Source organism: Macaca fascicularis, chromosome 20 (genome assembly GCF_037993035.2).
Source record: "Macaca fascicularis isolate 582-1 chromosome 20, T2T-MFA8v1.1".
NCBI classification, from domain to species: domain Eukaryota; kingdom Metazoa; phylum Chordata; class Mammalia; order Primates; family Cercopithecidae; genus Macaca; species Macaca fascicularis.
The window spans coordinates 69788815-69812554 of record NC_088394.1 but is presented as its reverse complement, the minus strand read 5'-3'; the positions used below and the strand labels follow the sequence as shown (position 1 = coordinate 69812554).

Sequence of the window (23740 nt, the reverse complement as noted above, 5' to 3'; positions counted from 1 at the left end):
AGCAACTCGGGCGGCTGAGGCAGGAGAATCGCTTGAACCCGGGAGGCGGAGGTTGCGGTGAGCTGAGATCGTGCCATTGCACTCCAGCCTGGGCAACAAGAGCAAAACTCCACCTCAAAAAAAAAGAAAAGATTATACCACTGTGCACTGCAGCCTGGGTGACAGAGTGAGAACCTGTCTCTCAAAAAAAAAAAAAAAAATGACGTTTGTGGACGTCTGTTTTCTCATTTGTAAATTGGAGTCCTGATGTACTTTCTAGATCTTCGATTTTATGCTGCTGATTAGTTTTTATGCCACCGTTCTCTGTAGGAAGCAGACAATGATCCGACAGGGGAAGCAGCAGCTAATACCCAGCAGACACTTACTTTCTATGAGCTAGACCTTGGTTTAAATCATGTGGTCCGAAAATACAGTGAACCTTTGGAGGAACACGGCAACTTCCTTATTACAGGTACTTTTCTTTCAGAGCTGCTTTGTACCCTTTTACTTGGTTCATTTTATGCCCAAACCTAATAGGTTTTACTTAAAGGGTTTGGGAATTAATCCATTTGTTGTGAACCTGAATACCTTGTCTATCTTTTGGACAGGTTAGAAGTTCATGTGGTGGAGTGATTTTAAAAAGTGTTGGGGATAAAGAGTGTTTAGCTCCTTAATAACTCATTTCCTACTGAGGGCAGGGAAGAGAAGTTGAAGGGAGCAGTCGGTTTGGAATATTTATTACTATTAGTTGTTGTGACAGTTTGACTGTAGTCAGTTTTTCCCCCTCTTTCAAACCTAGCTCTTTGAAAAGCCAAATGAAATGGACAAACCCAACAAGATAAAACCTGTGATTATGAAAACTTAAACAAAATGGAAATATTTTTGAAGACGATTACCAGATTGATCCAAAAATAAATTAAGAACCTCAATAGACCAGCATTAGAGAAATTGAAGCAGTAGCCCAAAGTCACTCCCAGAAGATTGAGGTCCAGGATTTTCAGGAAAGCTTTTATTTTTTTGTTGAGGGACATATATGTATTCTGTTTTAAAATAAGTTTCTTGGCTGGGCGCAGTGGCTCATCACCTATAACCCTAGCACTTTAGGAGGCTGAGGCAGGAGGATCACTTGATCTCAGGAGTTTGAGACCATCCTGGGAAACAAGGTGAGACCTTGTCTCAATGAAAAAATAAATATTAAAAAAAAAAAAAAAGTAAAACAGATTTCTCCAGAGTAGAAAAAGAGTAAATGCTACTGTACCACTCTGTGAGTCTAGTATGACTACAATATCGAAACTGGATGGACAGTAACAAAAAAAATTTGCAGGCTGGTTCATATGGTTGTAGATAAGAAAAGCGAACATTCCAGCAAATCAGATTCAGTGTTTTAAATGCACATAGCTAAGTAACGTTTTTGGAGGAGCTAAAAGATGGAAAATACTTTCACAGTTGGAAATCAGTTCATAGTTGGAAATCAGTTCACCATTGGGAAATCCACATTACTATTTCATTATATTAAAAGATTAAAGGAGTGCAGCTACATTTGTGGTCGTCTGCATTTCAGCAGGCTTGGGGAAAACTGATCTGTTCTATTTTGAATCATTTGCACTTGAATTGATGTCTAAAATAAGATGTTTGGGGAAGATATTGGAGAATAAAAATAAAGGACAGCACTTTGAGTATTAATCTTAGAGATTGTTAATACGTTAAGCAGATGACTTACGGAAAGTGGATTACACATCTCGTTACTTGTAACATATTACCATACCTTTCATTCACAAGGGCTTTTTCATTCTTTCAACACATTTTTATTGAGCCTTTGCAATCAGTATGTGCTAAGTCCATCTGCTGGATCTTGGGACTTCAGTGGTGAAAAATTAGATGTGGTGCCGCCTTTATGCAAGATTGAGTCTAGTGGTGAATACAGATAAATAACCAATTACCAGAAACTGTGCCAAATGCCATGATAGCACAGAGAAGATCCCTAAACAGGGAAAGGAAAGGAATGTGTTACAGAAAGCTTGCTGGAGTCTCTAACCTGAAACCTGAGGGCTAGTTAGGAGTTAGCTAGGTGCAGTTGGAGTGGGAGAGGAAGTTTCAGTTGTAAGCAAAGGGAACAGCATTTACAAAAGCCTAAATACAAGAAATAACGTGGTTCATTCAAATAATTAAAAGCTCATTATGATTTAATTAAGGGACTGGGATAGGAGTAGGGGTGGGGTGAAAGCTACTGAAGGATTCTAAGTAGGGAAATAATCTGATAGATTGACAACCTTAGATTAATTGCTTATACTTTGGCTAATGAAATGGAGGATATTAAGACTGAAGGCAGGAGACTGATCAGGACATTAAACTAAGAGATACTGGTAGCTGCTATGGAGGTAGAATCAATAGGGCTGTGGGAGGAGAGAGAATTGAAGGATTATACTCAGGTATCTGGTTTGGTCTGTTAGTTGATGGTAGTATTCTCTAAGGTGGAGAATCTAGGAGGTACAGCAGGGTTGGGAAGGAACCTGAGTTTGTTTATGAACACACTGTTATTTTATTTTTATTTTTTTGAGATGGAATCTCGCACTGTCACCCAGGCTAGAGCGCAGTGGCATGATCTTGGCTCACTACAACCTCAGCCTCCTGAGTTTAAGCAATTCGCCTGCCTCAGCCTCCCGAGTAGCTGGGATTACAGGTGCCCACCACAATGCCTGGCTAATTTTTGTATTTTTAGTGGAGATGGGATTTCACCATGTTGGCCAGGCTGGTCTCGAACTCCTGACCTCAGGTGATCTTCCTGCCTCGGCCTCCGAGAGTGGTGTGATTACAAGTGTGAGCCACTGCGATTGACCTATTACTTTATTTTGCTTATTTTATTTTATTTTATTTATTTATTTTTTTGAGATGAAGTCGTACTCTGTCGTCTAGGCTGGAATGCAGTGGTGCCATCTCAGCTCACTACAATCTCCACCTCCTGGGTTCAAGTGATTCTCCTGCCTCAGCTTCCTGAGTAGCTGGGGTTGCAGGCATGTGCTCCCACACCTGGCTAATTTTTGTATTTTTAGTAGAGATGGGGTTTCACCATGTTGGCCAGGCTAGTCTCGAACTCCTGACCTCAAGTGATCTTCCTTGGTCTCCCAAAGTGCTAGGATTACAGGCATGAGCCACCATGCCTGGCTTGAACACACTGTATTTTAAAAATACCGGTGGAAGGTCCATGTCCAATAGGTGATTTGATGTATTATACATCTGAAGATGAGAACTGCATTTGGGTTGAAGGTAAACATTTGGATACGTTATCCAGGCTGATCAGACCTTCTATGTAAACACAAACTATGCTTCATCCTTATCTACCATGAGCATAAGGGAGGAGAAACACTTGAAATGTTTCTTAGCATTAGGCACATTACCATCATGAAGTTGTGCTGAAAGAGAGGAGGAATTGAAAGCTGAAGAAATTCATGTCTATATCAAAGTCCCTGCTAAGTTTTATTTTCTCTCACAGTTCCAGGAGGGTCAGATGGCCCAAGTGGAGTACTGATCTGCTCTGAAAACTATATTACTTACAAGAACTTTGGTGATCAGCCAGATATCCGCTGTCCAATTCCCAGGAGGCGGGTAAGATCTTTGATATGAGAAGAGAGAGATTTGTGTTTTAATTTTTGTGATTACAGTGTAGTCTCTTAGTTTGTTACCAAGTTAGTTTTTTTGTGAAGTAAAAAAAAAAATTCAGTGACCCCGGGACAGGGACATAAATGTTGTTTTTAATAAAGTTGCTAAAATATTTTAGTAAAAGCCAAACAAATTCGTTTAGAAAGGGAATCAAAACTAATCTAATATCTATTTCAGAGGAACCTATGGACAGTTATTAATTTGAAATTCCTGAACGTTTCTAGTTTGGAGAAACCAGGCATATTTGTTAGAGATAGGTTGCCTTTTATTCTGTTTTGCTTGTTTTTTTCCAACATTTTTATTTTGAAAATTCCAAAATACAGAAAGTTTAAAAACAATAGAACAATGAATTCCCACATGCCTGTCATTTAGATTAATCAGTTATTAATATTTTGCTACATTTGTTTTTTCTTTTTCATGATATGTCCATATGCTTTTCTAGGTTAAGCAATTTGAAAAGAAGTTACAGGCATTATGATGCCTCACTCCAATAATCTTCTGAGATGACTCCCGAGAACAAGGACATTTTCCTATAGAACCAGATTGCCAATATCATACCCAAGAAATTGTAACATGTTGTGTAGTACCGTTACCTTATGTTTAGTTCATATTCATATTTCTGTCATCCCAAAAAGTTCCTTTGTAATTGGCCTTTAGTCTCCCTTAGTTTGGGATATTTCCCTCTCACCTTTTTTTTTTTTTTTTTGAGATGGAGTCTCGCTCTGTTTCCCTGTTTCCCATACTAGAGTGCAGTGTTGTGATTTTGGCTCACTGCAACCTCAAGTGGTTTTCCCACCTCAGCCTCCCAAGTAGCCAGGATTACAGGCGTTCACTGCCACACCCGGCTAATCTTTTTTGTATTTTTATTTTTTGTATTTGTATTTTTAAATTTTTATTTATTTCTTTATTTTATTATTATTTTTTATCTCTGCTTATTGCAGTCTCCACCTCCTGGGTTCACGCGATTCTCCTGCCTCAGCCTCCCGAGTAGCTGGGACTACAGGCGCCCGCCACCACGCCTGGCTAATTTTTGTTTGGTATTTTTAGTAGAGATGGCATTTCACCATGTTAGCCAGGATGGTCTCGATCTCCTGACCTCATGATCCCCCCACCTCGGCCTCCCAAAGTGCTGGGATTACAGGCGTGAGCCACCATGCCCCGCTTTATTTATTTATTTTTGAGACTGAGTCTCTCGCTCTGTCACCTAGGCTGGAGAATAGTGGCTCAGTCTCGGCTCACTGCAAGCTCTGCCTCCTGGATTCACTCCATTCTCCTGCCTCAGCCTCCCGAGTAGTTGGGACTACAGGCATCTGCCATGCGCCCGGCTACTTTTTGTATTTTTAGTAAAGACGGGGTTTCACCGTGGTCTCGATCTCCTGACCTCATGATCCGCCCGCCTCAGCCTCCCAAAGTGTTGGGGTTACAGGTGTGAGCCACCGCACCTGGTCCCCTTTTTGTATTTATAGAGACGGAGTTTGCCATGTTGGCCAGTCTGGTCCCAAACTCCTGACCTCAAGTTGTCTGCCTGCCTTGGCCTCTCAAAATGCTGGGATTACAGGCATGAGGCGCCCTGCCAGTCTGAGCTAATTTTCTTTTTTTTTTTTTTTTTGAGGTGGAGTTTTGCTCTGTTGCCCAGGCTCGAGTTCAGTGGCGCAGTCTTGGCTCACTGCATCCTCGACCTCCCAGGCTCAAGTGATCCATCTCAGCCTCCCAAGTAGCTGGTACTACAGGCACCTGCTACCATGCCCAGCTAATTTTTGTATTTTTAGTAGAGGTGGGGTTTCACCATATTGGCCAGGTTGGTCTCGAACTCGTGACCTTTTGATCTGCCTGTCTCGGCCTCCCAAGTGTTGGTATTACAGGCCTGAGCCACCGTGCCTGGCCAGCTAATTCTTATAGTCTGTCCCATAGTCCGTTTCCTCATGATTATATTGAGTTTAATGTTTTTGATATAATAAGTGCAGAGGGGGTGATGTATAGGTGATATATGTTCTCCACTATGTCACACATTGTGTGTCCATAATGTTGGTTTATCTGATTGAGACATTAACTTGGTCACTTTGTTAAGGTGGTGCCTGCCCATTGTCTTCATTGTAATGGTGTCTTTTCTTTTTTGGTAACTGATAATGGAATTTGATGGTGATCTTTGAGACTAGTGAATGTCCCTCATCCTGAGACTAGTAAATATCCTTCTTCCTGAGATTAGTGAATATCCCTCTTCCCCAGCGTCTTTTCACCCAGTGGTTTTGGCGTGGATCCTTTGAATCAGTTATTGCCATCTCTCCCCTCACCCCTGGATTATTTATTTGCTGTTAAATATTTATCTGTCCTGGAGTTGAACTTTAGGATTTAATTTAATACGTAGTATGTAAGATTCCATCAATATTAGAAAACCTTAGAAGAAATTTGGCAAGTTAAATTCTTCTTGTTAAGGGATGGGAAGTCAGTAAGTTAATTAGACGTTGAGACCTAACTATGCCAGGCACCGTACTTGGCTTTGCAATAATAAAGTCTAAAATTCTTGCCGAACTTACTCGGTGAGAGAAATAGAAACTGTTGAAAACGTTAAAAAACGCAAGCCAGGCGCAGTGGTGTTCCTCTGATCCCCAGCTACTTGAGAGGCTGAGGCGGGAGGATCCCTTGAGCCCAGGAGTTAGAGACCAGTCTGGGCAACATAGTGAGACATTGTCTTGAAAAGAAAAAAAATTCAAAATCATATCTAAGAAGGTGCCTTTTAGGAATCAGGCATTTGATGTAGAACACGGTAGTTTGGATGGAGCAGTGCTTCATTCACAGCCTGAAATGATGACTCTTTAAATTTCATGTCTCTTCTCAGACATTTTTCTCTGGAGATAATTTTTGCCTTATGGATCTGATCAGGCTGTAGTGAAATTGGGACTCTTTTGGTTACCCAGAGTTTATTAGATATTTGTAGCAGGAGAATTTTGAGCTGTGGAGTTCCAGTGTTCTGGCTGGCAGGACACTCTGGATCAAAGCTTGTGCCTTTAGGCCTTTAATGTCATGTGTAATCCCTATTGGTAAAGTGCTGAATTCCAGAACTAAGAAGTACCCATTTCTAAGACGTCGATTGTGTTTGTGTTTTTGACTTTGCTAGAATGACCTGGATGACCCTGAAAGAGGAATGATTTTTGTTTGCTCTGCAACCCATAAGACCAAATCGATGTTCTTCTTTTTGGCTCAAACTGAGCAGGGAGATATCTTTAAGATCACTTTGGAGACAGATGAAGATATGGTAAGTAGATCATGGAAGGACCAGTACAGCTACTCTATGAGATGAGATAGGCAAGACAGGTAATAGTTTACAAGTTAAAATAATGGGAATTGGAAAGTAGTTGCCTTTGGAACCGGTATATGAGTATAGATTTTTCTCTCTGGTTATTAGATTTTTTTGTCTGGTAATCTTACATACAATATAAGAGTGGTAATGCCACTTGTAGTGATTATTTTTAGGTGGTAATAATTGGTGTGAAGAAGATAAAGGTCTCTGTTTCTACTGAAAACTGGTAATAAACGTGATCTGTTAACTAGTTTTATCTTATGGACGAGCTCTGTGAATAGTTGGGCAATTTCTTAGGTAGCTGTTTGGATCAGGAATTGGCAAACATGTTTTTGTAAAGGCCACATAGTAAATATTTGCAGCTTTTGTGAGCTACGTAGTCTCCGTCTCAACTACTCAACTCTGCCGTTACGTACGAAGATAGCCACAGCCAGTAATAATTGACATGACTGGCCCGTGAGCTGGAGTTTGCTGTCCCCTGGTCAGATATGAAATACAGTATTTTATTTGCTACTCAGCCTGTGCTATCTTATAATATGGGGCTCACTTCACTTGTTTGTACACCAGAATGTTTCTTTTCTCGCCAGGTTACTGAGATCCGGCTCAAGTATTTTGATACTGTACCAGTTGCTGCTGCTATGTGTGTGCTTAAAACAGGATTCCTTTTTGTAGCATCAGAATTTGGAAACCAGTGAGTAATCCTTCTGTTACCCTAGTTCACCCTGGTTGCGATAAAAGTTGGCAGCAGAGGCTGGGTGCAGTGACTCACGCCCGTAATCCTAGTTCTTTGGGAGGCCGAGGCGGGTGAATCACCTGAGGTCAGGAGTTCGAGACCAGCCTGGTCAACATGGTGAAACCCCATTTCCACCTAAAATACAAAAATTAGCTGGGTGTGGTGGCTGGCACCTGTAATCCCAGCTACTCGGGAGGCTGAGGCAGTAGAATCACTTGAATCCGGGAGGTGGAGGTTTCAGTGAGCTGAGATCACGCCACTGTACTCCAGCCTGGGTAACAAGAATGAAACTGTATCTCAAAAAAAAAAAAAAAAAAAAGGGTTGATAGTAGGAAGGTGTGACTTTGAGGCTTAGGGAGCTTTTCACAAGAATGTGTTAGTTCTTTCAAAAGAAAAGTTTGTTTTCTCCCTTTAGAGTCTTTCTTTGTCTTACCTTCCTTTATTTTAGTGGCTTCAGTCAGTACCTCTGTGGGTATCTCCAGAACTATCTTTAGATTTGATGTCTCTTCTGAGTTTTTGGCTGAACATTTCATCAAATAATTTTTTTTTTGAAATGGAGTTTCGCCCTTGTTGTGGCTGGAGTGCACCGGCGTGATCTTGGCTCACTGCAACCTCCGCCTCCCAGGTTCAAGCGCTTCTCCTGCCTCAGCCTCCTGAGTTGCTGGGATTACAGGCATGCACCACCACGCCCAGGTCATTTTATATTTTTGGTAGAGACAGGGTTTCTCCATGTTGCTCAGGCTGGTCTCAAACTCCCAACCTCAGGTGATCCGCCCGCCTCGACCTCCCAAAGTGGGTGGGTTATAGGTGTGAGCCACCGCGCCCGGCCATTTCATCAAATAAATACTTATTGAAATACTTAAGTACTGCTGGGCTTAGTGGCTCACGACTGTAATCCCAGCACTTTGGGAATCCAAGGTGGGCAGATCACCTGAGGTTGGAATTCGAGACCAGCTGGACAACATGGTGAAACCCTGTCTCTACTAAAAATACAAAAATTAGCCGGGCATGGTGGCGGGCGCCTATAATGCCAGCTACTTGGGAGGCCGAGGCAGGAGAATCGCTTGAACTTGGGAGTTGGAGGTTGCAGTGAGCCGAGATCGCGTCATTGCACTCCAGCCTGGGCGTTGAGCAAGACTCCGTCTCAAAAAAGAAAAATTCAATAAAAAAATGAAATACTTACTATTAAAGAGATGTTCCATAAGCACTTGACAGGTACCTATCTAGGGTTGAAGCTTACCAGCGCTTAGCTGCCCACCCATATCAGCAGCCCTCCCATCCTCACTATTTCTGTTAGTGTCTAATAGACTAGTTATAGCAACTAAAATGTGAAATCTCAAATTTTTTTTATTGTCCACCGCTTTCAGTCATGTGCTAAGTTCTGTTTTTACCTCTTCCCCCTTTTCGTAATGCTAATCTGAACTAGTTCACTAGTTTTTTTATTTCATTGCCTTTCCTGTAAAACTCAGCCTTTTGTAGCATCATCTAATCCAGCAGACAAGACAACCTTGAATAAATAATTTCCCCTATCCCTGTATCATAATCGTAAGTGGCTTTTCATTGCCAAATGGAAGAAATCTGAATTCTAGCCTCAAATTTAAGACCACTGTCTAAGACTACAAGTTACACAAGATAAGGTGACATGGTCTTGCCAGTATCTGCTAAAGTGTAGTCATACCACTTTACTAATCTAGTGCTCAGTTTCTTCATAATTAAAATACTGTCTAGGATTTTGTGCCATTTCTGCCTTGTTTCTAGCTATTCTCTCAATCTTAAATAAAATGCCTTTTACTCCTCAGTGACTTTTTTCTTTCATTTTTAAATCAAGATAGGGTGTCACTATGTCTTCCAGGCTGGTCTCGAACTCCTGGACCCAAGCGATCCTCTCCCCTTGGCCTCCCAAAGTGCTGGGATTGTAAACTTAAACCACCACACCTACCTTTCAGGTTTTTGGGCCTTTTTTTTTTTTTTTTTTGATCGACTCACTCTATCACTCAGGGTGGAGTGCAGTGATCTTAGCTCACTGCAACCTCCACCTCCTGGCTTCAAACGATTCTCCTCTCTCAGCCTCCTGAGTAGCTTGGACTCAGGTGTGTGCCACCATGCCCAGCTAATTTTTTTTTGTATTTTTAGGAGAGAACAGGGTTTTGCCATATTGGCCAAGCTGGTCTCAAACTCCTGACCTCAAGCGATCCATCCACCTTGGCCTTCCGAAGTGCTGGGACTCCAGGCGTGTGCTACCGTGCCCAGCCGAGCCTTCTTAGCTTTTTGGGTTTTTTTGTTGTTGTTGTTTGTTTGAGACAGAGTCTTACTCTGTTTTCTGGGATGCTGGAGTGCAGGGGCACAGTCTCGGCTTGCTGCATCCTCGACCTCCCAGGCTCAAGGTTAACCTTCCATCTCAGCCTCCCAAGTAGCTGGGACTATTAATTAGCAAGGCACATGCCTGGCTAATATTTGTATTTCTTGTAGAGTCTCAAACTTCTGGACTTAAGCAATCCACCTGCCTCAGTCTCCCAGTGTGCTGGGATTACAGACTTGAGCCACAGTGCCTGACTGATATTTGTCCCTTTGTATCTAGCTCATTTTACTTGGCATAATATTTAGAAGATTCATGTTCAAAAAAAAAAAAAAAAAAAAGAAGGAGATTCATGTTTTGGTAGCCTGTGTCAGAACTCATTCCTTTTTATGGCAGAATTACTCATTGTTTGTACATACTGTATTTTGTTTATCCATTCTACTGCTGATGTACACTTGGATTGTGTCCACCTTTCACTATTGGGAGTAATGCTGTGGTAGATGTTGCTGTGCTAATACCTATTTGAGTCCCCATTTTTAATTTTTTTGAGTGTATATGTAGGAGTGGAATTACTGGGTCATGGTAATTCCGTGTTTAACTTTTTGAGAAACCACCAAACTTTCTCAAAGCAGCTACATCCGTTTTACATTCCCAACAGCAGTATATGAGGGCTCCAGTTTCTCCACATCCTTGCCGACTTGTTTTCCACATTTGTGATTATAGCCATCCTGCTAGGTATGCAGTGGTGGTATGAAGTGGTAGCTTTGCCTTTCCCCGGTGATGAGTGATGTTGAGCATCTATTTTTTTTTTTTTTTTGAGACAGAGTCTTGCTCTGTCTTCCAGGCTGGAGTGCAGTGGTGCGATCTCCACTCACTGCAAGCTCTGTCGCCTCCCGGGTTCACGCCATTCTCCTGCCTCAGCCTCCCGAGAAGCTGGGACTACAGGCGCTCGCCACCTTGCCCGGCTGATTTTTTTTGTATTTTTAGTAGAGAGGGGGTTTCACCATGTTCGCCAGGATGGTCTCGATCTCCTGACCTCGTGATCCGCCTGCCTCGGCCTCCCAAAGTGCTGGAATTACAGGCGCAAGCCACCGTGCCCGGCTGATGTTGAGCATCTTTTTGTGTTTATTGGCCATTTGTGTATCTTTGTTGGAGAAATGTCTATTCAAATCCCGTTGCCCATTTTTTAAGAGTTGTCTTCTTGTATTTGAGTTCTCTATGTGTTCTGGGTACTAGACCCTTGTCAGAAATATGAATTGCAAATATTTTCTCTCATTTGGTGGGTTGTCATCTTACTTTCTTCCTTTGATGCATGAAAGTTTTAAATTTTGATGAAGTCCAGTTTATCTGTGTTTTCTTTGTTGCTTGTGCTGTAAATAAAACACTCACTGCACTTCCCAGATCTTCTCCCTGAATTGTTTTGAAACAAATCCTAGCTATCTTACTTAATGTTAACACCTAAAAATAACAACAGTAGTATCTTAATATAATCAAATAGCTTGTGCTTTATATTGATGTCAGACATTATCGTCAGGCAGAGAACTCGTTACCGAAAGTTTCTCTTCTCTGCTTCTTCCCAGTTACTTATATCAAATTGCACATCTTGGAGATGATGATGAAGAACCTGAGTTTTCATCAGCCATGCCTCTGGAAGAAGGAGACACATTCTTTTTTCAGCCAAGACCACTTAAAAACCTTGTGCTGGTTGATGAGTTGGACAGCCTCTCTCCCATTCTGTTTTGCCAGGTTGGTGGGTCTTTCCAGTCCCTTCCACAATCAATCTAAAATTAAACTGAGATCTAGTCTAAGAAATAGCTTTATTAGTATTTCCTTGAACTCGCCAGTGTGTAAAGCAGTTAGAGGTAGAAGCGTGAGCATAAAAAACCGTTAATAAGTCCTTGGGCTTTTTTTCCCATAATGATGAAACTCATGTTTAATGTAAAAATTCAGATCATATTCCTGTACTGCTTGCTGGGGAGGAAAAAAATCAGACCATGTAAAAAGTGAAAAGTAAAAGTCCTCCCTATAATCTTCTCACCCGTCCGCTCCATTGAACCATATTGCTTATGTTAACAACTTCTTGTAACTGCTTCCAGGTGTTTTATCTGCATTTAGAATCATGTATATGTTTATGTGTTCTGTCTTTTTCTTTTTAAAATAAGTGGAGTCATGGCCGGGCGCGGTGGCTCAAGCCTGTAATCCCAGCACTTTGGGAGGCCGAGACGGGCGGATCACGAGGTCAGGAGATCGAGACCATCCTGGTTAACACGGTGAAACCCCGTCTCTACTAAAAAATACAAAAAAAAAACTAGCCGGGCGAGGTGGCGGGCGCCTGTAGTCCCAGCTACTCGGGAGGCTGAGGCAGGAGAATGGCGTGAACCCGGGAGGCGGAGCTTGCAGTGAGCTGAGATCCGGCCACTGCACTCCAGCCTGGGTGACAGAGCGAGACTCCGTCTCAAAAAAAAAAAAAAAAAAAAAAAAGTGGAGTCATATACTCCACAGTATTCTGTGGTTGACCTATTGTCATATAAGTCTACATATAGCTGTATTTACTTCATTTTACCACGGTTCCTCTTTAAAATAGTTCTGAGACATTGGGATCAGTTGGTAACAGAAAGTTTTGAATCACCACCTCAAGGAGGAACCTGCAGTGGCACAGAATGAAGATTGTGTCTCTCATTGCTGGTGCTCAGTTGTGACAGCCAGGAATTTGATCATGCTGTTGCATCCTCAATTGCCAGGGTTTGAGTGACCATTAGGGACCACCTGTGTAGTTAATCACACTTCTGATGGGAGAGGAGCTTGTTCACTGGGTACTGGGGAAACAAATCAGCATTCAGACAGGTTTAATTACACCCATCTGAAATTAATTGCTTTGTTCTTCCTTTCTGAGAAATGATTAGTCTTGAGGACAACAGAAAATAAGTGTGACTAACTTCTTTTCTTTCTTTCTTTTTTTTTTTTTTTGGAGACGGAGTCTCGATCTTTTTTCTTTTGGAGACGGAGTCTCGACTCCAGCCAGGAGGCTGGAGTGCAGTGGCGTGATCTCAGTTCACTGCAAGCTCCGCCTCCCAAGTTCATGCCATTCTCCTGCCTCAGCCTCCCTAGTAGCAGGAACTGCTAGCGCCTGCCACCACGCCCAGCTAATTTTTTGTATTTTTAGTAGAGGCGGGGTTTCACTGTGATCTCCTGACCTCGTGATCTGCCTGCCTTGGCCTCCCAAAGTGCTGGGATTATAGGCGTGAGCCACCATGCCCGGCCAAGTGTGACTAATTTCTAATTTGATTATTAGTGATTTTTCCACCTTCATTGCAATTTGAATAAATAATGTGTGTAAATAGTTTATTCATCAAGAATAAAATTAGCCAGGCATGGTGGCCCATGCTTGTAATCCCAGCACTTTGGGAGGCCGAGGTGGGCAGGTCACCTGAGGTTGGGAGTTTGAGACCAGCCTGACCAACATGGAGAAACCCTTCGTGTACTAAAAACAACAACAACAACAACAAAAAAACCAAAATTAGCCAGGTGTGGTGGCACATGCCTGTAATCCCAGCTACTTGGGAGGCTGAGGCAAGAGAATCACTTGAACTCAGGAGGTGGAGGTTGCGGTGAGCCGAGATCGCGCCATTGTACTCAGCCTGGGCAACAACTCCGTCTCAAAGAAAAAAAAAAAAAAAAAAGACCGGGCATGGTGGCTCATGCCTGTAATCCCCACACTTTGCGAGGCCGAGGCGGGCGGATCACAAGGTCAGGAGATCGAGACCATCCTGGCTAACGTGGTGAAACCCTGTCTACTAAAAATACAAAACAATTAGCCAGGCGTGGTGGCAGGCGCCTATAGTCCCAGCTACTTGGGAGGCTGAGGCAGGAGAATGGCGTGAACCCAAGAGGCGGAGTTTGCAGTGAGCTGAGATTGCGCCACTGCACTCCAGCCTGGGCAACAGAGCCTCCGTCTCCAAAAAAAAAAAAAAAAAAGGCTGGGCGCGGTGGTTCACACCTGTAATCCCAGCACTTTGGGAGGCCGAGGCGGGTAGATGACCTGAGGTCAGGAGTTTGAGACCAGCCTGGCCAACATGGTGAAACCCCATCTCTACTAAAAATATAAAAACTAGCTAGGCGTGGTGGTGGGTGCTTGTAATCCCAGCTTCTTAGGAGGCTGAGGCAGGAGAATCGCTTGAACCCAGGAGATGGAGGTTGTGGTGAGTTGACACAGTGCCACTGCACGCCAGCCTCGGTGACAGAGTGAGACTCTGTCTTAAATAAAAAATAAAAATAAAATTAATGGGAAATTAAAGTGTCTATAGCAGGGCTTCTTCACATTTATTTCTGCCATGGATCTTTTTGCTAGCCTGAAGCATCTGGATCTGATCTGAATGTTTTACTGTTTTGTTTTGTTTTATTTTTTAAATTTTTTTTGAGATAAGAGTCTCACTCTGTCACCCAGGCTAGAGTGCAGTGGCACAGTTATGACTCACTGCAGCCTTAGCCTCCTGGGCTGAAGCGATTTTCCCAACTCAGCCTCCTCAGTAGCTGAGACTATAGACACAAGCCACCATACCCAGCTAATGAGTGATATTTTAAAATGCACATGAAAATATACATAGATTCAGAATAGCAAAATGTTTTTTAAAGTTGTGGAAAACAGATGTGCTTTATTGAGGCTTTATAAATAATAAGATGATACACTTAAAATGGGTGAGTTAATTTCTTTTAGGAGATTGGAGTAAAGGCTGTATACCCTCAGTACTCACATGCACATCTATGTTACGGTAGGCTCCATTGCTTTGCAGAGAGAGTAAAGAATTTTCATTTGACGTGTCCAGTTTGTCAAAACTATAATACAGATGATTCACCTCTTTTCACATGTTGATCAACAGATAATTGTTTTGGAAAGCAGCTAGATGTCTGGGATACTAGAGAATCAGAATTGTGTTTGAAAACAGCACTGTAGACGTTTCTTCCTCTAACTTTCTCTGTGCAGATAGCTGATCTGGCCAATGAAGATACTCCACAGCTGTATGTGGCTTGTGGTAGGGGACCCCGATCATCTCTGAGAGTACTAAGACATGGACTTGAGGTAAGATTGCAATTTCTAGATAATCTGCAGGGTTTGGAGGGAAGCATTGACAAAGTAGTTTATGGGTTTACTCTGATGTTGTCAAAGACATAGTTAAGGTGTCTGTGAAAAAGTATGTTCTTTCTCCCTGACTTCCCCAAAGTTTATACTTGAGATTTTCTTTCTTTTTGTCCCTGAAACAGTCTCACTGTGTTGCCCAGGCTGGTGTGCAATGACACAATCTTGGCTCACTGCAGCCTTGACCTCCTGAGCTCAAGTGATTGTCCTGCCTCAGCCTCCCAAAGTGTTGATTACAGGTGTAAGCCACTGTGCCCAGCCTGTGCTATTTTCTATTCCTTAACTTGTTAGCATGATAGCCCACGTGGTCACTAGTCATGACATGGAGGCTAGGAAATCTATTTGGAACATTTAGCTGTCTCTATACATCTAGTCTTAGTTAAATCAACTGTGTCAATGCTATATATGTTTTTGTATCTTATTAAATTTATTCCTTATTACTATATACTGTTAAATAGCATACTTTTTATTTATTCATTTATTTTTGCGATGGGGGTCCCACTCTGTGTCCCACGCTGGAATTCAGTGGTGCCATGATGGCTCACTGCAGCCTTGACCTTCCTGGGATCAGGCGATGCTCCCACCTCAGCCTCCTGAATAACTGGGGACTTCAGGCATGTGCCGCAACATCCAGCTAATTTTTGTATTTTTTGTAGAGACCAGTCTCTGGCTGGTCTTGAACTCCTGGAGTCAGGCAATCTGCTTGCTTTGGCTTCCCAAAGTGCTAGGATCACAGCCTTGAGCCACCACACCTGGCCAAGTGTCATAATTTTTAGTGTTTCTGCAATATTTCCCCAAAGTGGGTAGATCATAATTTATTTAGTGAATCTTTTATTGCTGGGCTTTTTAGGTAAGGTGGACACTAAAAGTTACCTTCTTGGATCCCATATTCTCTGTGTATCATAGTCCTAATGTTAATGCCTTCTAGTGAGGGCCCTGCACTTGAACTTGTTAGGAATAAAATAAAAAGCTTCCTATAACAGTTTGTTTTGAGAGCTTGGGAGTGGCAAACTGAGCTCTCAAGAGGCCTGCTACCTGTTTCTGTAAATTTTTATTGGAAGACGCCCAAGATAATCTGGGTTTTGAATTCTGGCGTTACCACTTAATACTTATTACTAAGTTTCTGTTTCTTCTGTAAAATGGACTTAATACTGGTACCTGCCATAAATAATTGTGTGAATTAAATGAGATGATACCTACAAAGCTCTTAAGATACGGCATGAAGTGTTCAATAAATGTTAGCTGTTAACATTGCTGTTTCAGGGAATTTGAAAATGTTTTGTCTCTGCCAAAATATATCATCAGTTCACCAAAATTTCAATGACTCAGACCCAATTTAGAGCCACAGGTCTGTTGTGTGTGTGTGTGTGTGTTTTTTTTTTTTCTTGAGTGCAGTGGTGAGACCTTGCTTCAGTGTAACCTGCAACGCCCAGTCTCAAGCAAGCAGTTCTCCCACCTTAGCTTCCCGAGTAGCTGGGACTACAGGTGTGCGCCATCACGCTTAGCTAATTTATTTATTTATTTTGGGTAGAGACAGGGTCTTGCTATGTTGCCAGGGCTGGTCTTGAACTCCTGGGCCTCAAGTGATCTTCCCACTTCACCCTCCCAAAGTGTTACGATTACAGGCGTGAGCCACCGCACCTGGCCAAGAGCCATTGCTCTTGATTCGTTAGTTACTTATTTCTCATTGGATCCTGGTGAGCATATGATGAAAGCTAGCGCTTTACACAAAAAAATGCATACGTGCAGCTGGGCACGGTGGCTCACGCTTGTAATTCCAGCACTTTAGGAGGCTGAAGCGGGCAGATCACCGGAGGTCAGGAGTTTGAGACCAGCCTGGCCAACGTGGTGAAACCCCTTCTCTACTAAAACTACAAAAATGAACTGGGAGTGGTGGTGGGTTCCTGTAATTCCAGCTGCTCAGGAGACTGAGGCAGGAGAATCGCTTGAACTGGGAGGTGGAGGTTGCAGTGAGCCGAGATCATGCCACTGCACTCCAGCCTGGGCGACAGAGCGAGACTGTCTCCAAAAAAAAGTGCATATGTGCATTAACAGAAAATTTTTGTACAGTGTAAGAGATAAAGGGCTCAAGAATCATCATTTTTTAGTTTCCTGGTATTTCTCTCCCCACTTCAAATCTATAGACACACCTTTGTTATGTATAAAAATATTTTCCGAGGCGGGCGGATCATGAGGTCAGGAGATCGAGACCATCTTGGCTAACACAGTGAAACCCCGTCTCTACTAAAAATACAAAAAAATTAGCTGGTTGTGGTGGCAGGCGCCTGTAGTCCCAGTTACTCAAGAGGCTGAGGCAGGAGAATGGCATGAACCTGGGAGGCAGAGCTTGCGGTGAGCAGAGATTGTGCCACTGCACTCCAGCCTGGGCGACAGAGCGAAACTCCATCTCAAAAAAAAAAAAATTGTTTTTAATTGTTGAACGTTGCTTTATTCCTGTATGTCTATTTGTTACACCTTGTTATCTAACTAGATTGTGGTCTCAATTGAGCCAGGGTGACTGACAGTTTTACGTTTGGTATAGAGTGTAGCATAATTGACAGTTGAATTTTATTGATGAAGTTCTTAGATCTTCCTTCTAATTAAATTATACCAGTAAACTAGGAAAAGTGCTAGTCCTTCTGTGAATATACATGAGTTCTTCCTATAAGATGTAGGTTACATGCTGTATATAAGTGGCTAGTTTATTGTCTCTAGATCATTTAAAAACTTAGTAATTTTAATTTTATAATGATTTTACATTTATAAAAAAATTGCAAAGATAGTAAAGTGAGTTCCTGTATAACCCACACTCAGTTTTCCCTTCTAGATCATTTTGAATTTGGCTTAGATGTTTTGTTTACTCTTATGTTTGAGAACCTATAGGACATGTAGAGAATCATTCACTCTGACTTTAAGGCGCATAGAAAGACAAAACAGTTAGTGCCCTAAGAGGTGGTGACTGTGTTCTTTCTTTTTTTTTGGAGATGGAGTCTTGCTCAGTCACCCAGGCTGGAGTGTAATGGTGCAATCTCAGCTCACGGCAACTCCGCCTCCCAGGTTCAAGCGATTCTCCCGCCTCAACCTCCCAAATAGCTGAGATTACAGGCACCTGCCATCATGCCTGGCTAATTTTTATATTTTTGCAGAGACAGGTTTCACCGTGTTGGCCAGCTGGTCTAGAACTCCTGATCTCAGGCGAGCCACCCACCTTGGCCTCCCAAAGTGCTGGGATTGCAGGTGTGAGCCATTGGGCCCAGCCGGTGGACTGATTTCTATGAGTGCTCATGGAAGAGAGAGGTGACTGACTGCCAGTCAAGGAGATAAAGGAATAATTTTGCTACAGGAGCTGGCATTTGAATTGATCCACATGGGGTTTGGCCTTACAGGAGCTAGGGAAAGAAACGGGATGCTAATTTAGATGGCCTGATTCATTCCCAGTGGTTACTGCTGTTCTGAGGATGATCAAGGCATGTTGTACTTGAAGGAAAGGGGTATGGTTTTGGCTGCAGCAGTTGTACCCTCTCAGACATCCTGTGACTTTTGCTTAAGACTGTCATGGGGATTGCCACCGTCTCCAGCCTGTTTCGTTCTTAGATTCTTCTTTCACTAGGTGGTTTCATCTTTTAAATCCAGCATACATTGTGAACCCTGCCTTTGAGACCTTATTTTTTGATGTGATTGTAAGCAGGTAGCTCAGTTGCATGCTCACTGGATCTGTGGCTTCCCTCCTCTCCTGTCAGGTGTCAGAAATGGCTGTTTCTGAGCTACCCGGTAACCCCAATGCTGTCTGGACAGTGCGTCGACACATTGAAGGTAAGCAGCTCTTTCCCAGTAGTCAAAATGAGGGTCTGGGTGCCATTGACATAGAAGGCTTAAAAGGCTGTGTTCCTAATACTTCTGTATCATTTCATTTAGCACCATATACCAGAAACTTTCTGGCCCAACACCATTTTTGAGGCTCTTTCAGGATGCCTTCACCTACCATTTCTTTTTGTGCAGGTGGGAAAGAGGGGACATAGGTTGGCTGTTATATTTTAGTACATATAGGTTTCAGTATCATAGAGCTGTCAAATGTGATGTTGACTTTATATTCATAAAGGTACTGGTTTCATCTGTAAGAGGTATGATGTGAGGGAAAGTTGTGCTTTTTCATTCTTCTTCAACTATATTCTTTTAAATTGTTTTGAAACCACAGTGAAATTCAAGGTGGTGTTCTAGGAATTAAGATTTGGGAAACCTTGTTAGTCAGTCTTGCTAGTGCTTAAGGAAAGCAGAGTAGAATTGAGTGGAATTAGAATTTTAGTGTGAGTGGAAAAGCGGGGATGGGAAAGGAGAAGGGAGTTTGAGCTCCTGGATGTAAATGGTCATCTGATCCTAAAACTTTGAAAGTAATAGGAGAATGCCTAGTAGTTAGTGCAATAACAGGGAAGTCTTGTGACAAGACTTGAATTGCAGCCTCATAGAAAGAAAGCTCAGTCTCATTTTTCCCTTGATTCACATTGGAGGTATGTTTTTCTCTTGTTCTCTCAGGAATATGGGATGGGTGAGTAAGATCATCCTTGCCAGCAGACAGCTTTTTCAATAAAACAGCTGTAATTCTGCCTGATAGATATTCTGCCTGTATGAAACAGATTTTTTAAGGAGTTGGGAAACATGGAGGAGGAAAACAACTTACTATTAGTAGAATACTCACTTTTGTGGATTTAACTTTCATTATAGGCATTTGAATCATATCCAAGTTGAGTAGAAAGGGAAAAATGTGAATAGGAAATGGATAGGCTTATAAGCTGAAAAGATAATTATTAGGCACCTGGTTTTGTGTGTAATATCTACATAGAAGTTGGTCCGTGTTGGTGTTTTACTTTGGTTTGGTGGCTTGTTGACATTATGGCCGTGAAAAGCATTGTCTAGACTGTTTGAATTAGAAATGTGTTTTAAGATAACCTATTGTGCTCCTTCTTTTTTCCTTTTAACTTTTTAAATAAACTTATTTTAAAACAGATTTAGGGCCGGGTGCGGTGGCTCATGCCTGTAATCCCAACACATTGGGAGGCCGAGGTGGGCGGATCGCCTGAGGTCAGAGTTTGAGACCAGTCTGGCCAACGTGGTGAAACCCCATCTCTACTAAAAATACAAAAGTTAGCTGGGTGTGGTGGTGCACGCCTGTAATCCCAGCTACTTAAGGGGCTGAGGCAGGAGAATCGCTTGAACCTGGGAGGCGGAGGTTGCAGTGAGCCGAGATCGCACCACTGCACTCCAGCCTGGGTGAGAGAGTGAGACTCCATCTCAAAAAAAAAAAGAAAAAGAAAATAGAGTTAGGTTTATAGAAAGGTTAACTCTCACTTCTATGAAGAAGACAGGAAGTTACAGGGGTTGAGTGTCTCAAGATACAGTCTGAGTAATGGGGATAGAAAATCCTGGCTCCTGAATCTCAGTCAAATGACCATTTTGATTAACTGCAGTGAGATTCTGTGGATCTTGGTGGTTTCTTTCAGGATAAATTTAGTTGTTTGAGTGCCCACCATGTACTCAGTAACAAAGAATCTTTGCCTCAGAGCACTTGCCATCTAAAAAACAAGACAAGTATACAGAACTGTTGTGTGTTGTGAATGTGGTGAAAGGCACAGGTACATTGCTGGGAGGGGTTAAAGGACAGGGCATGTGTTTGAAGGTCAGGACAGGCTCTTTAGAGGGACAGCATTTGCTAAGTCAGTGATAGGCAGTTTGTTGCATTATGTAGTTGAACATTTTTCTCCTTTATTAAATGTCAGAAGTCTTGGAAAGGACTATATCCTACTAAATTTTACTCTTTAGGTACTGTAATTTGGGAGTCACCTGTAAATACAGGTCGGGTTCTCTTGGTTCACTCACTTTCCAGATACCCCCACTTACTATTGAGTGAACATTCCTTCTTCCCGCACATGCTGCAGTCTTCCAGGCAAATACTAACCTTGGCTGGTACTTGGTGATGCACACTACCAATACCAAGCCTTTTTTTCTCTTCCACAGGTGGCTGGTGAAGGTGCTGATCACCACAGGTGTGTACCTACTGCTAGGGTCGATTGTGGGGTCTTATAGTTTATCCAAGGAGAGGGACCTGCACATAATATTGAGGCTGCCCTGATGGTGTCTTTCAGAGGGTAACTGCAGTTGGATGTCACTGGGCATAATAGTGCTGCACACCGTCTGCCTGTGCATCAGATGGTCTGAGGCAGGAGTCTGCCTCTCTACTTTCTCCCACAGAATTTGTCATGTATGGTTAATTTGCCTTTTACTAAGCTAAAAGAGTCTCTAGCTAGAGAACTTTAGCTTCATACTCTCTTGGAGTTGTACATTCCAGGTGTACTGACCGAAAGATCAGGACTTGGAGAAAGCTTTTGAGTATATTCAGGACTTGCTGAAGCAAGATAAGTATCAGATTCCCTTGTCTATGAAGTGAGAGTGAGTTACTGGAGCTTCAGGTATCTGGGTGGTCACTCACTTTACCTTTTGGAGTGAGCTGCTGATTGAGCCTCAAATCCTAAGGCAAGTAGAAGAGAAAAGCATTCCCTCCTCTGGGGTCCTCAGCAGTGTTCAGACAGATGAGAGCCCTGTTGAATTGAGACCTAAAGATACATTCTCATACCCTGATAGATTCTTTATTGAGGTATGAACTATTGTTTTTTCACATGAGACTTACATTCGTTAGAAAAGGGTAGTGTGGATGGTACAGTTCCTAGTCATTTACCTTGACTAAAGCTTGGCTTTGTTCTGAACTCCAATGTTTTTTTAAAAATAATTTTTTGTGGACTGGGTGTGGTGGCTCACGCCTGTAATCCCAGCACTTTGGGAGGCTGAGGTGGGCGGATCACCTGAGGTTGGGAATTTGAGACCAGCCTGACCAATATGGAGAAACCCTGTCTCTACTGAAAATACAAAATTAGCTGGGCGTGGTGGCACATGCTTGTAATCCCAGCTGCTAGAGAGGCTGAGGCAGGAGAATTGCTTGAACCTGGGAGGCGGAGGTTGTGATGAGCCAAGATCGCGCCATTGTATTCCAACCTGGGCAACCAGAGTGAAACTCTCTCCAAAAAAAAAAAATAATAATAAGTTTTTATAAAGTTGGGGTCTTGTTATGTTACCCAGGCTGGTGTTGAACTCCTGAACTCAAATGATCCTCCCTCCTCAACCTCCCAAAGTGCTTGAACCACCGTGCCCAGCTTGAACTCCAACTTTAATCTGCAGTCACTCTAGTACATAAGAGTTAATCTACTGCAAGTCTTCTTCACTATAGAAGGAAGGGGGGTAGAAGTTACAGTGTGCTTGATAGTCACAGGGCAGTGTTTATTTTGAGGAAATCTGTGATGTAAAGTAGCTTTGAGACGTCGTTGACTCTCCTACTTGTTGAATTGTCTAGCAAAAGTATGACCCTATTTAAGTTCACTGAGCATTTATTCTCTTTTATGTTTGAGTAGTCTGAAGTCTTGGTCAAAGGAAAGGCACCCCTCCTCCCTTCTCTCCCATGAAAGTCAAAAGTTGTATGGTCTGTCTTTTGGAAGGTCCCTTTTTCCTTTTGGTGAAGATCCGAGACCAGGAATCCTGACCAGTTACAGCCTTTTGTTGCTTGGCTTTAATTTGCTTTGACACAGCTTTTAAGGTTGTTAGGTTTCAGTAATGAGAACATGGTAAATGATACTGTATTCATATAATGTTAAACAACTTCTGTTATTTTTACACAACAAAAATTTCTAGTATAAAAACTGAGAACTGGACTAAAGGTTCCAAACTTGGTGTTACATGGGGATGGATTTTGGTTTTGTTGTAAGCTACTGAGCCATCCATTTCAGAGATAACCATGTCCTTACTTGTTTTATGATAGTGAGTGGTGCTTAGTCTTACAAAGCCACCTTATGAGACGTTCCCAAAGCATTTGATGTATGTTGACAGTTCTAGCAAAATAACCAAAAACCAAGTATCTTTTTGTCCAATATTATTCCTTATGATTTGGAAATTGAACCTTTACTCTGTGGATTCCTGGTCTAACCATTAGAGCAGGCCCATTGGGAAAGATCTTTAATCCTTGTTTTTCAGCCACCACAGTACGTACATATATATGTAATATTAACTGAAACAAAAATTTCACGAAACAGTAGTTATCCTACTATATGTGAAGCAACTTCATAAATTACATTTATTTCTGTTAAGAAGTGCCTGTTGTGCAACACGTTAAATTGATTTTCTGTCCTGCTAATAGGGCAGAACACTACTGTTGGCCATGCCAATGATACATATTCTTTTTTGTTTGTTTTGAGACAGTCTCATTCTGTCGCCCAGGCTGGATTGCAGTGGGGCGATCTCAGCTCACTGCGGCCTCTGCCTCCCGGGTTCAGGCAATTCTGCTGCTCAGCCTCCCGAGTAGTTGGAATTACAGATGCCCACCACCACACCCAGCTAATTTTTGTATTTTATTTGATTTATTTTTTAGTAGAGACGGGTTTCACCCTGTCAGTCAGGCTGGTTTCAAACTCCTGACCTCAGGTGATCCGCCCACCTTGGCCTCCCAAAGTGCTGGGATTACAAGCATGAGCCATCATGCCCGGTCGAATGATAACATCTTCACTTGACTCCTGCTTCTGTAAAGAATGCTGATTCTGCAGAACTGAT

At 42.4% G+C, this 23740-nt stretch overlaps 1 protein-coding gene and 1 non-coding gene across 2 annotated transcripts in view; both read left to right on the top strand.

Annotated features, from left to right (window-relative positions):
- The window catches only part of SF3B3 (splicing factor 3b subunit 3), a 53800-nt gene that overhangs the window by 10312 nt on the left and 19748 nt on the right, over positions 1 to 23740 (top strand). The window contains exons 5-11 of the mRNA XM_005592497.4: positions 310 to 451; positions 3470 to 3582; positions 6752 to 6889; positions 7522 to 7625; positions 11544 to 11709; positions 14945 to 15040; positions 18838 to 18910. Coding sequence (XP_005592554.1) covers positions 310 to 451; positions 3470 to 3582; positions 6752 to 6889; positions 7522 to 7625; positions 11544 to 11709; positions 14945 to 15040; positions 18838 to 18910 — 832 coding nt within the window. The remainder of the gene's footprint in view (positions 1 to 309; positions 452 to 3469; positions 3583 to 6751; positions 6890 to 7521; positions 7626 to 11543; positions 11710 to 14944; positions 15041 to 18837; positions 18911 to 23740) is intronic.
- LOC123570721 (small nucleolar RNA SNORD111) lies at positions 6430 to 6520 on the top strand. The gene has a single exon (XR_006694971.2). It is a non-coding gene; the product is annotated as a small nucleolar RNA SNORD111 (small nucleolar RNA).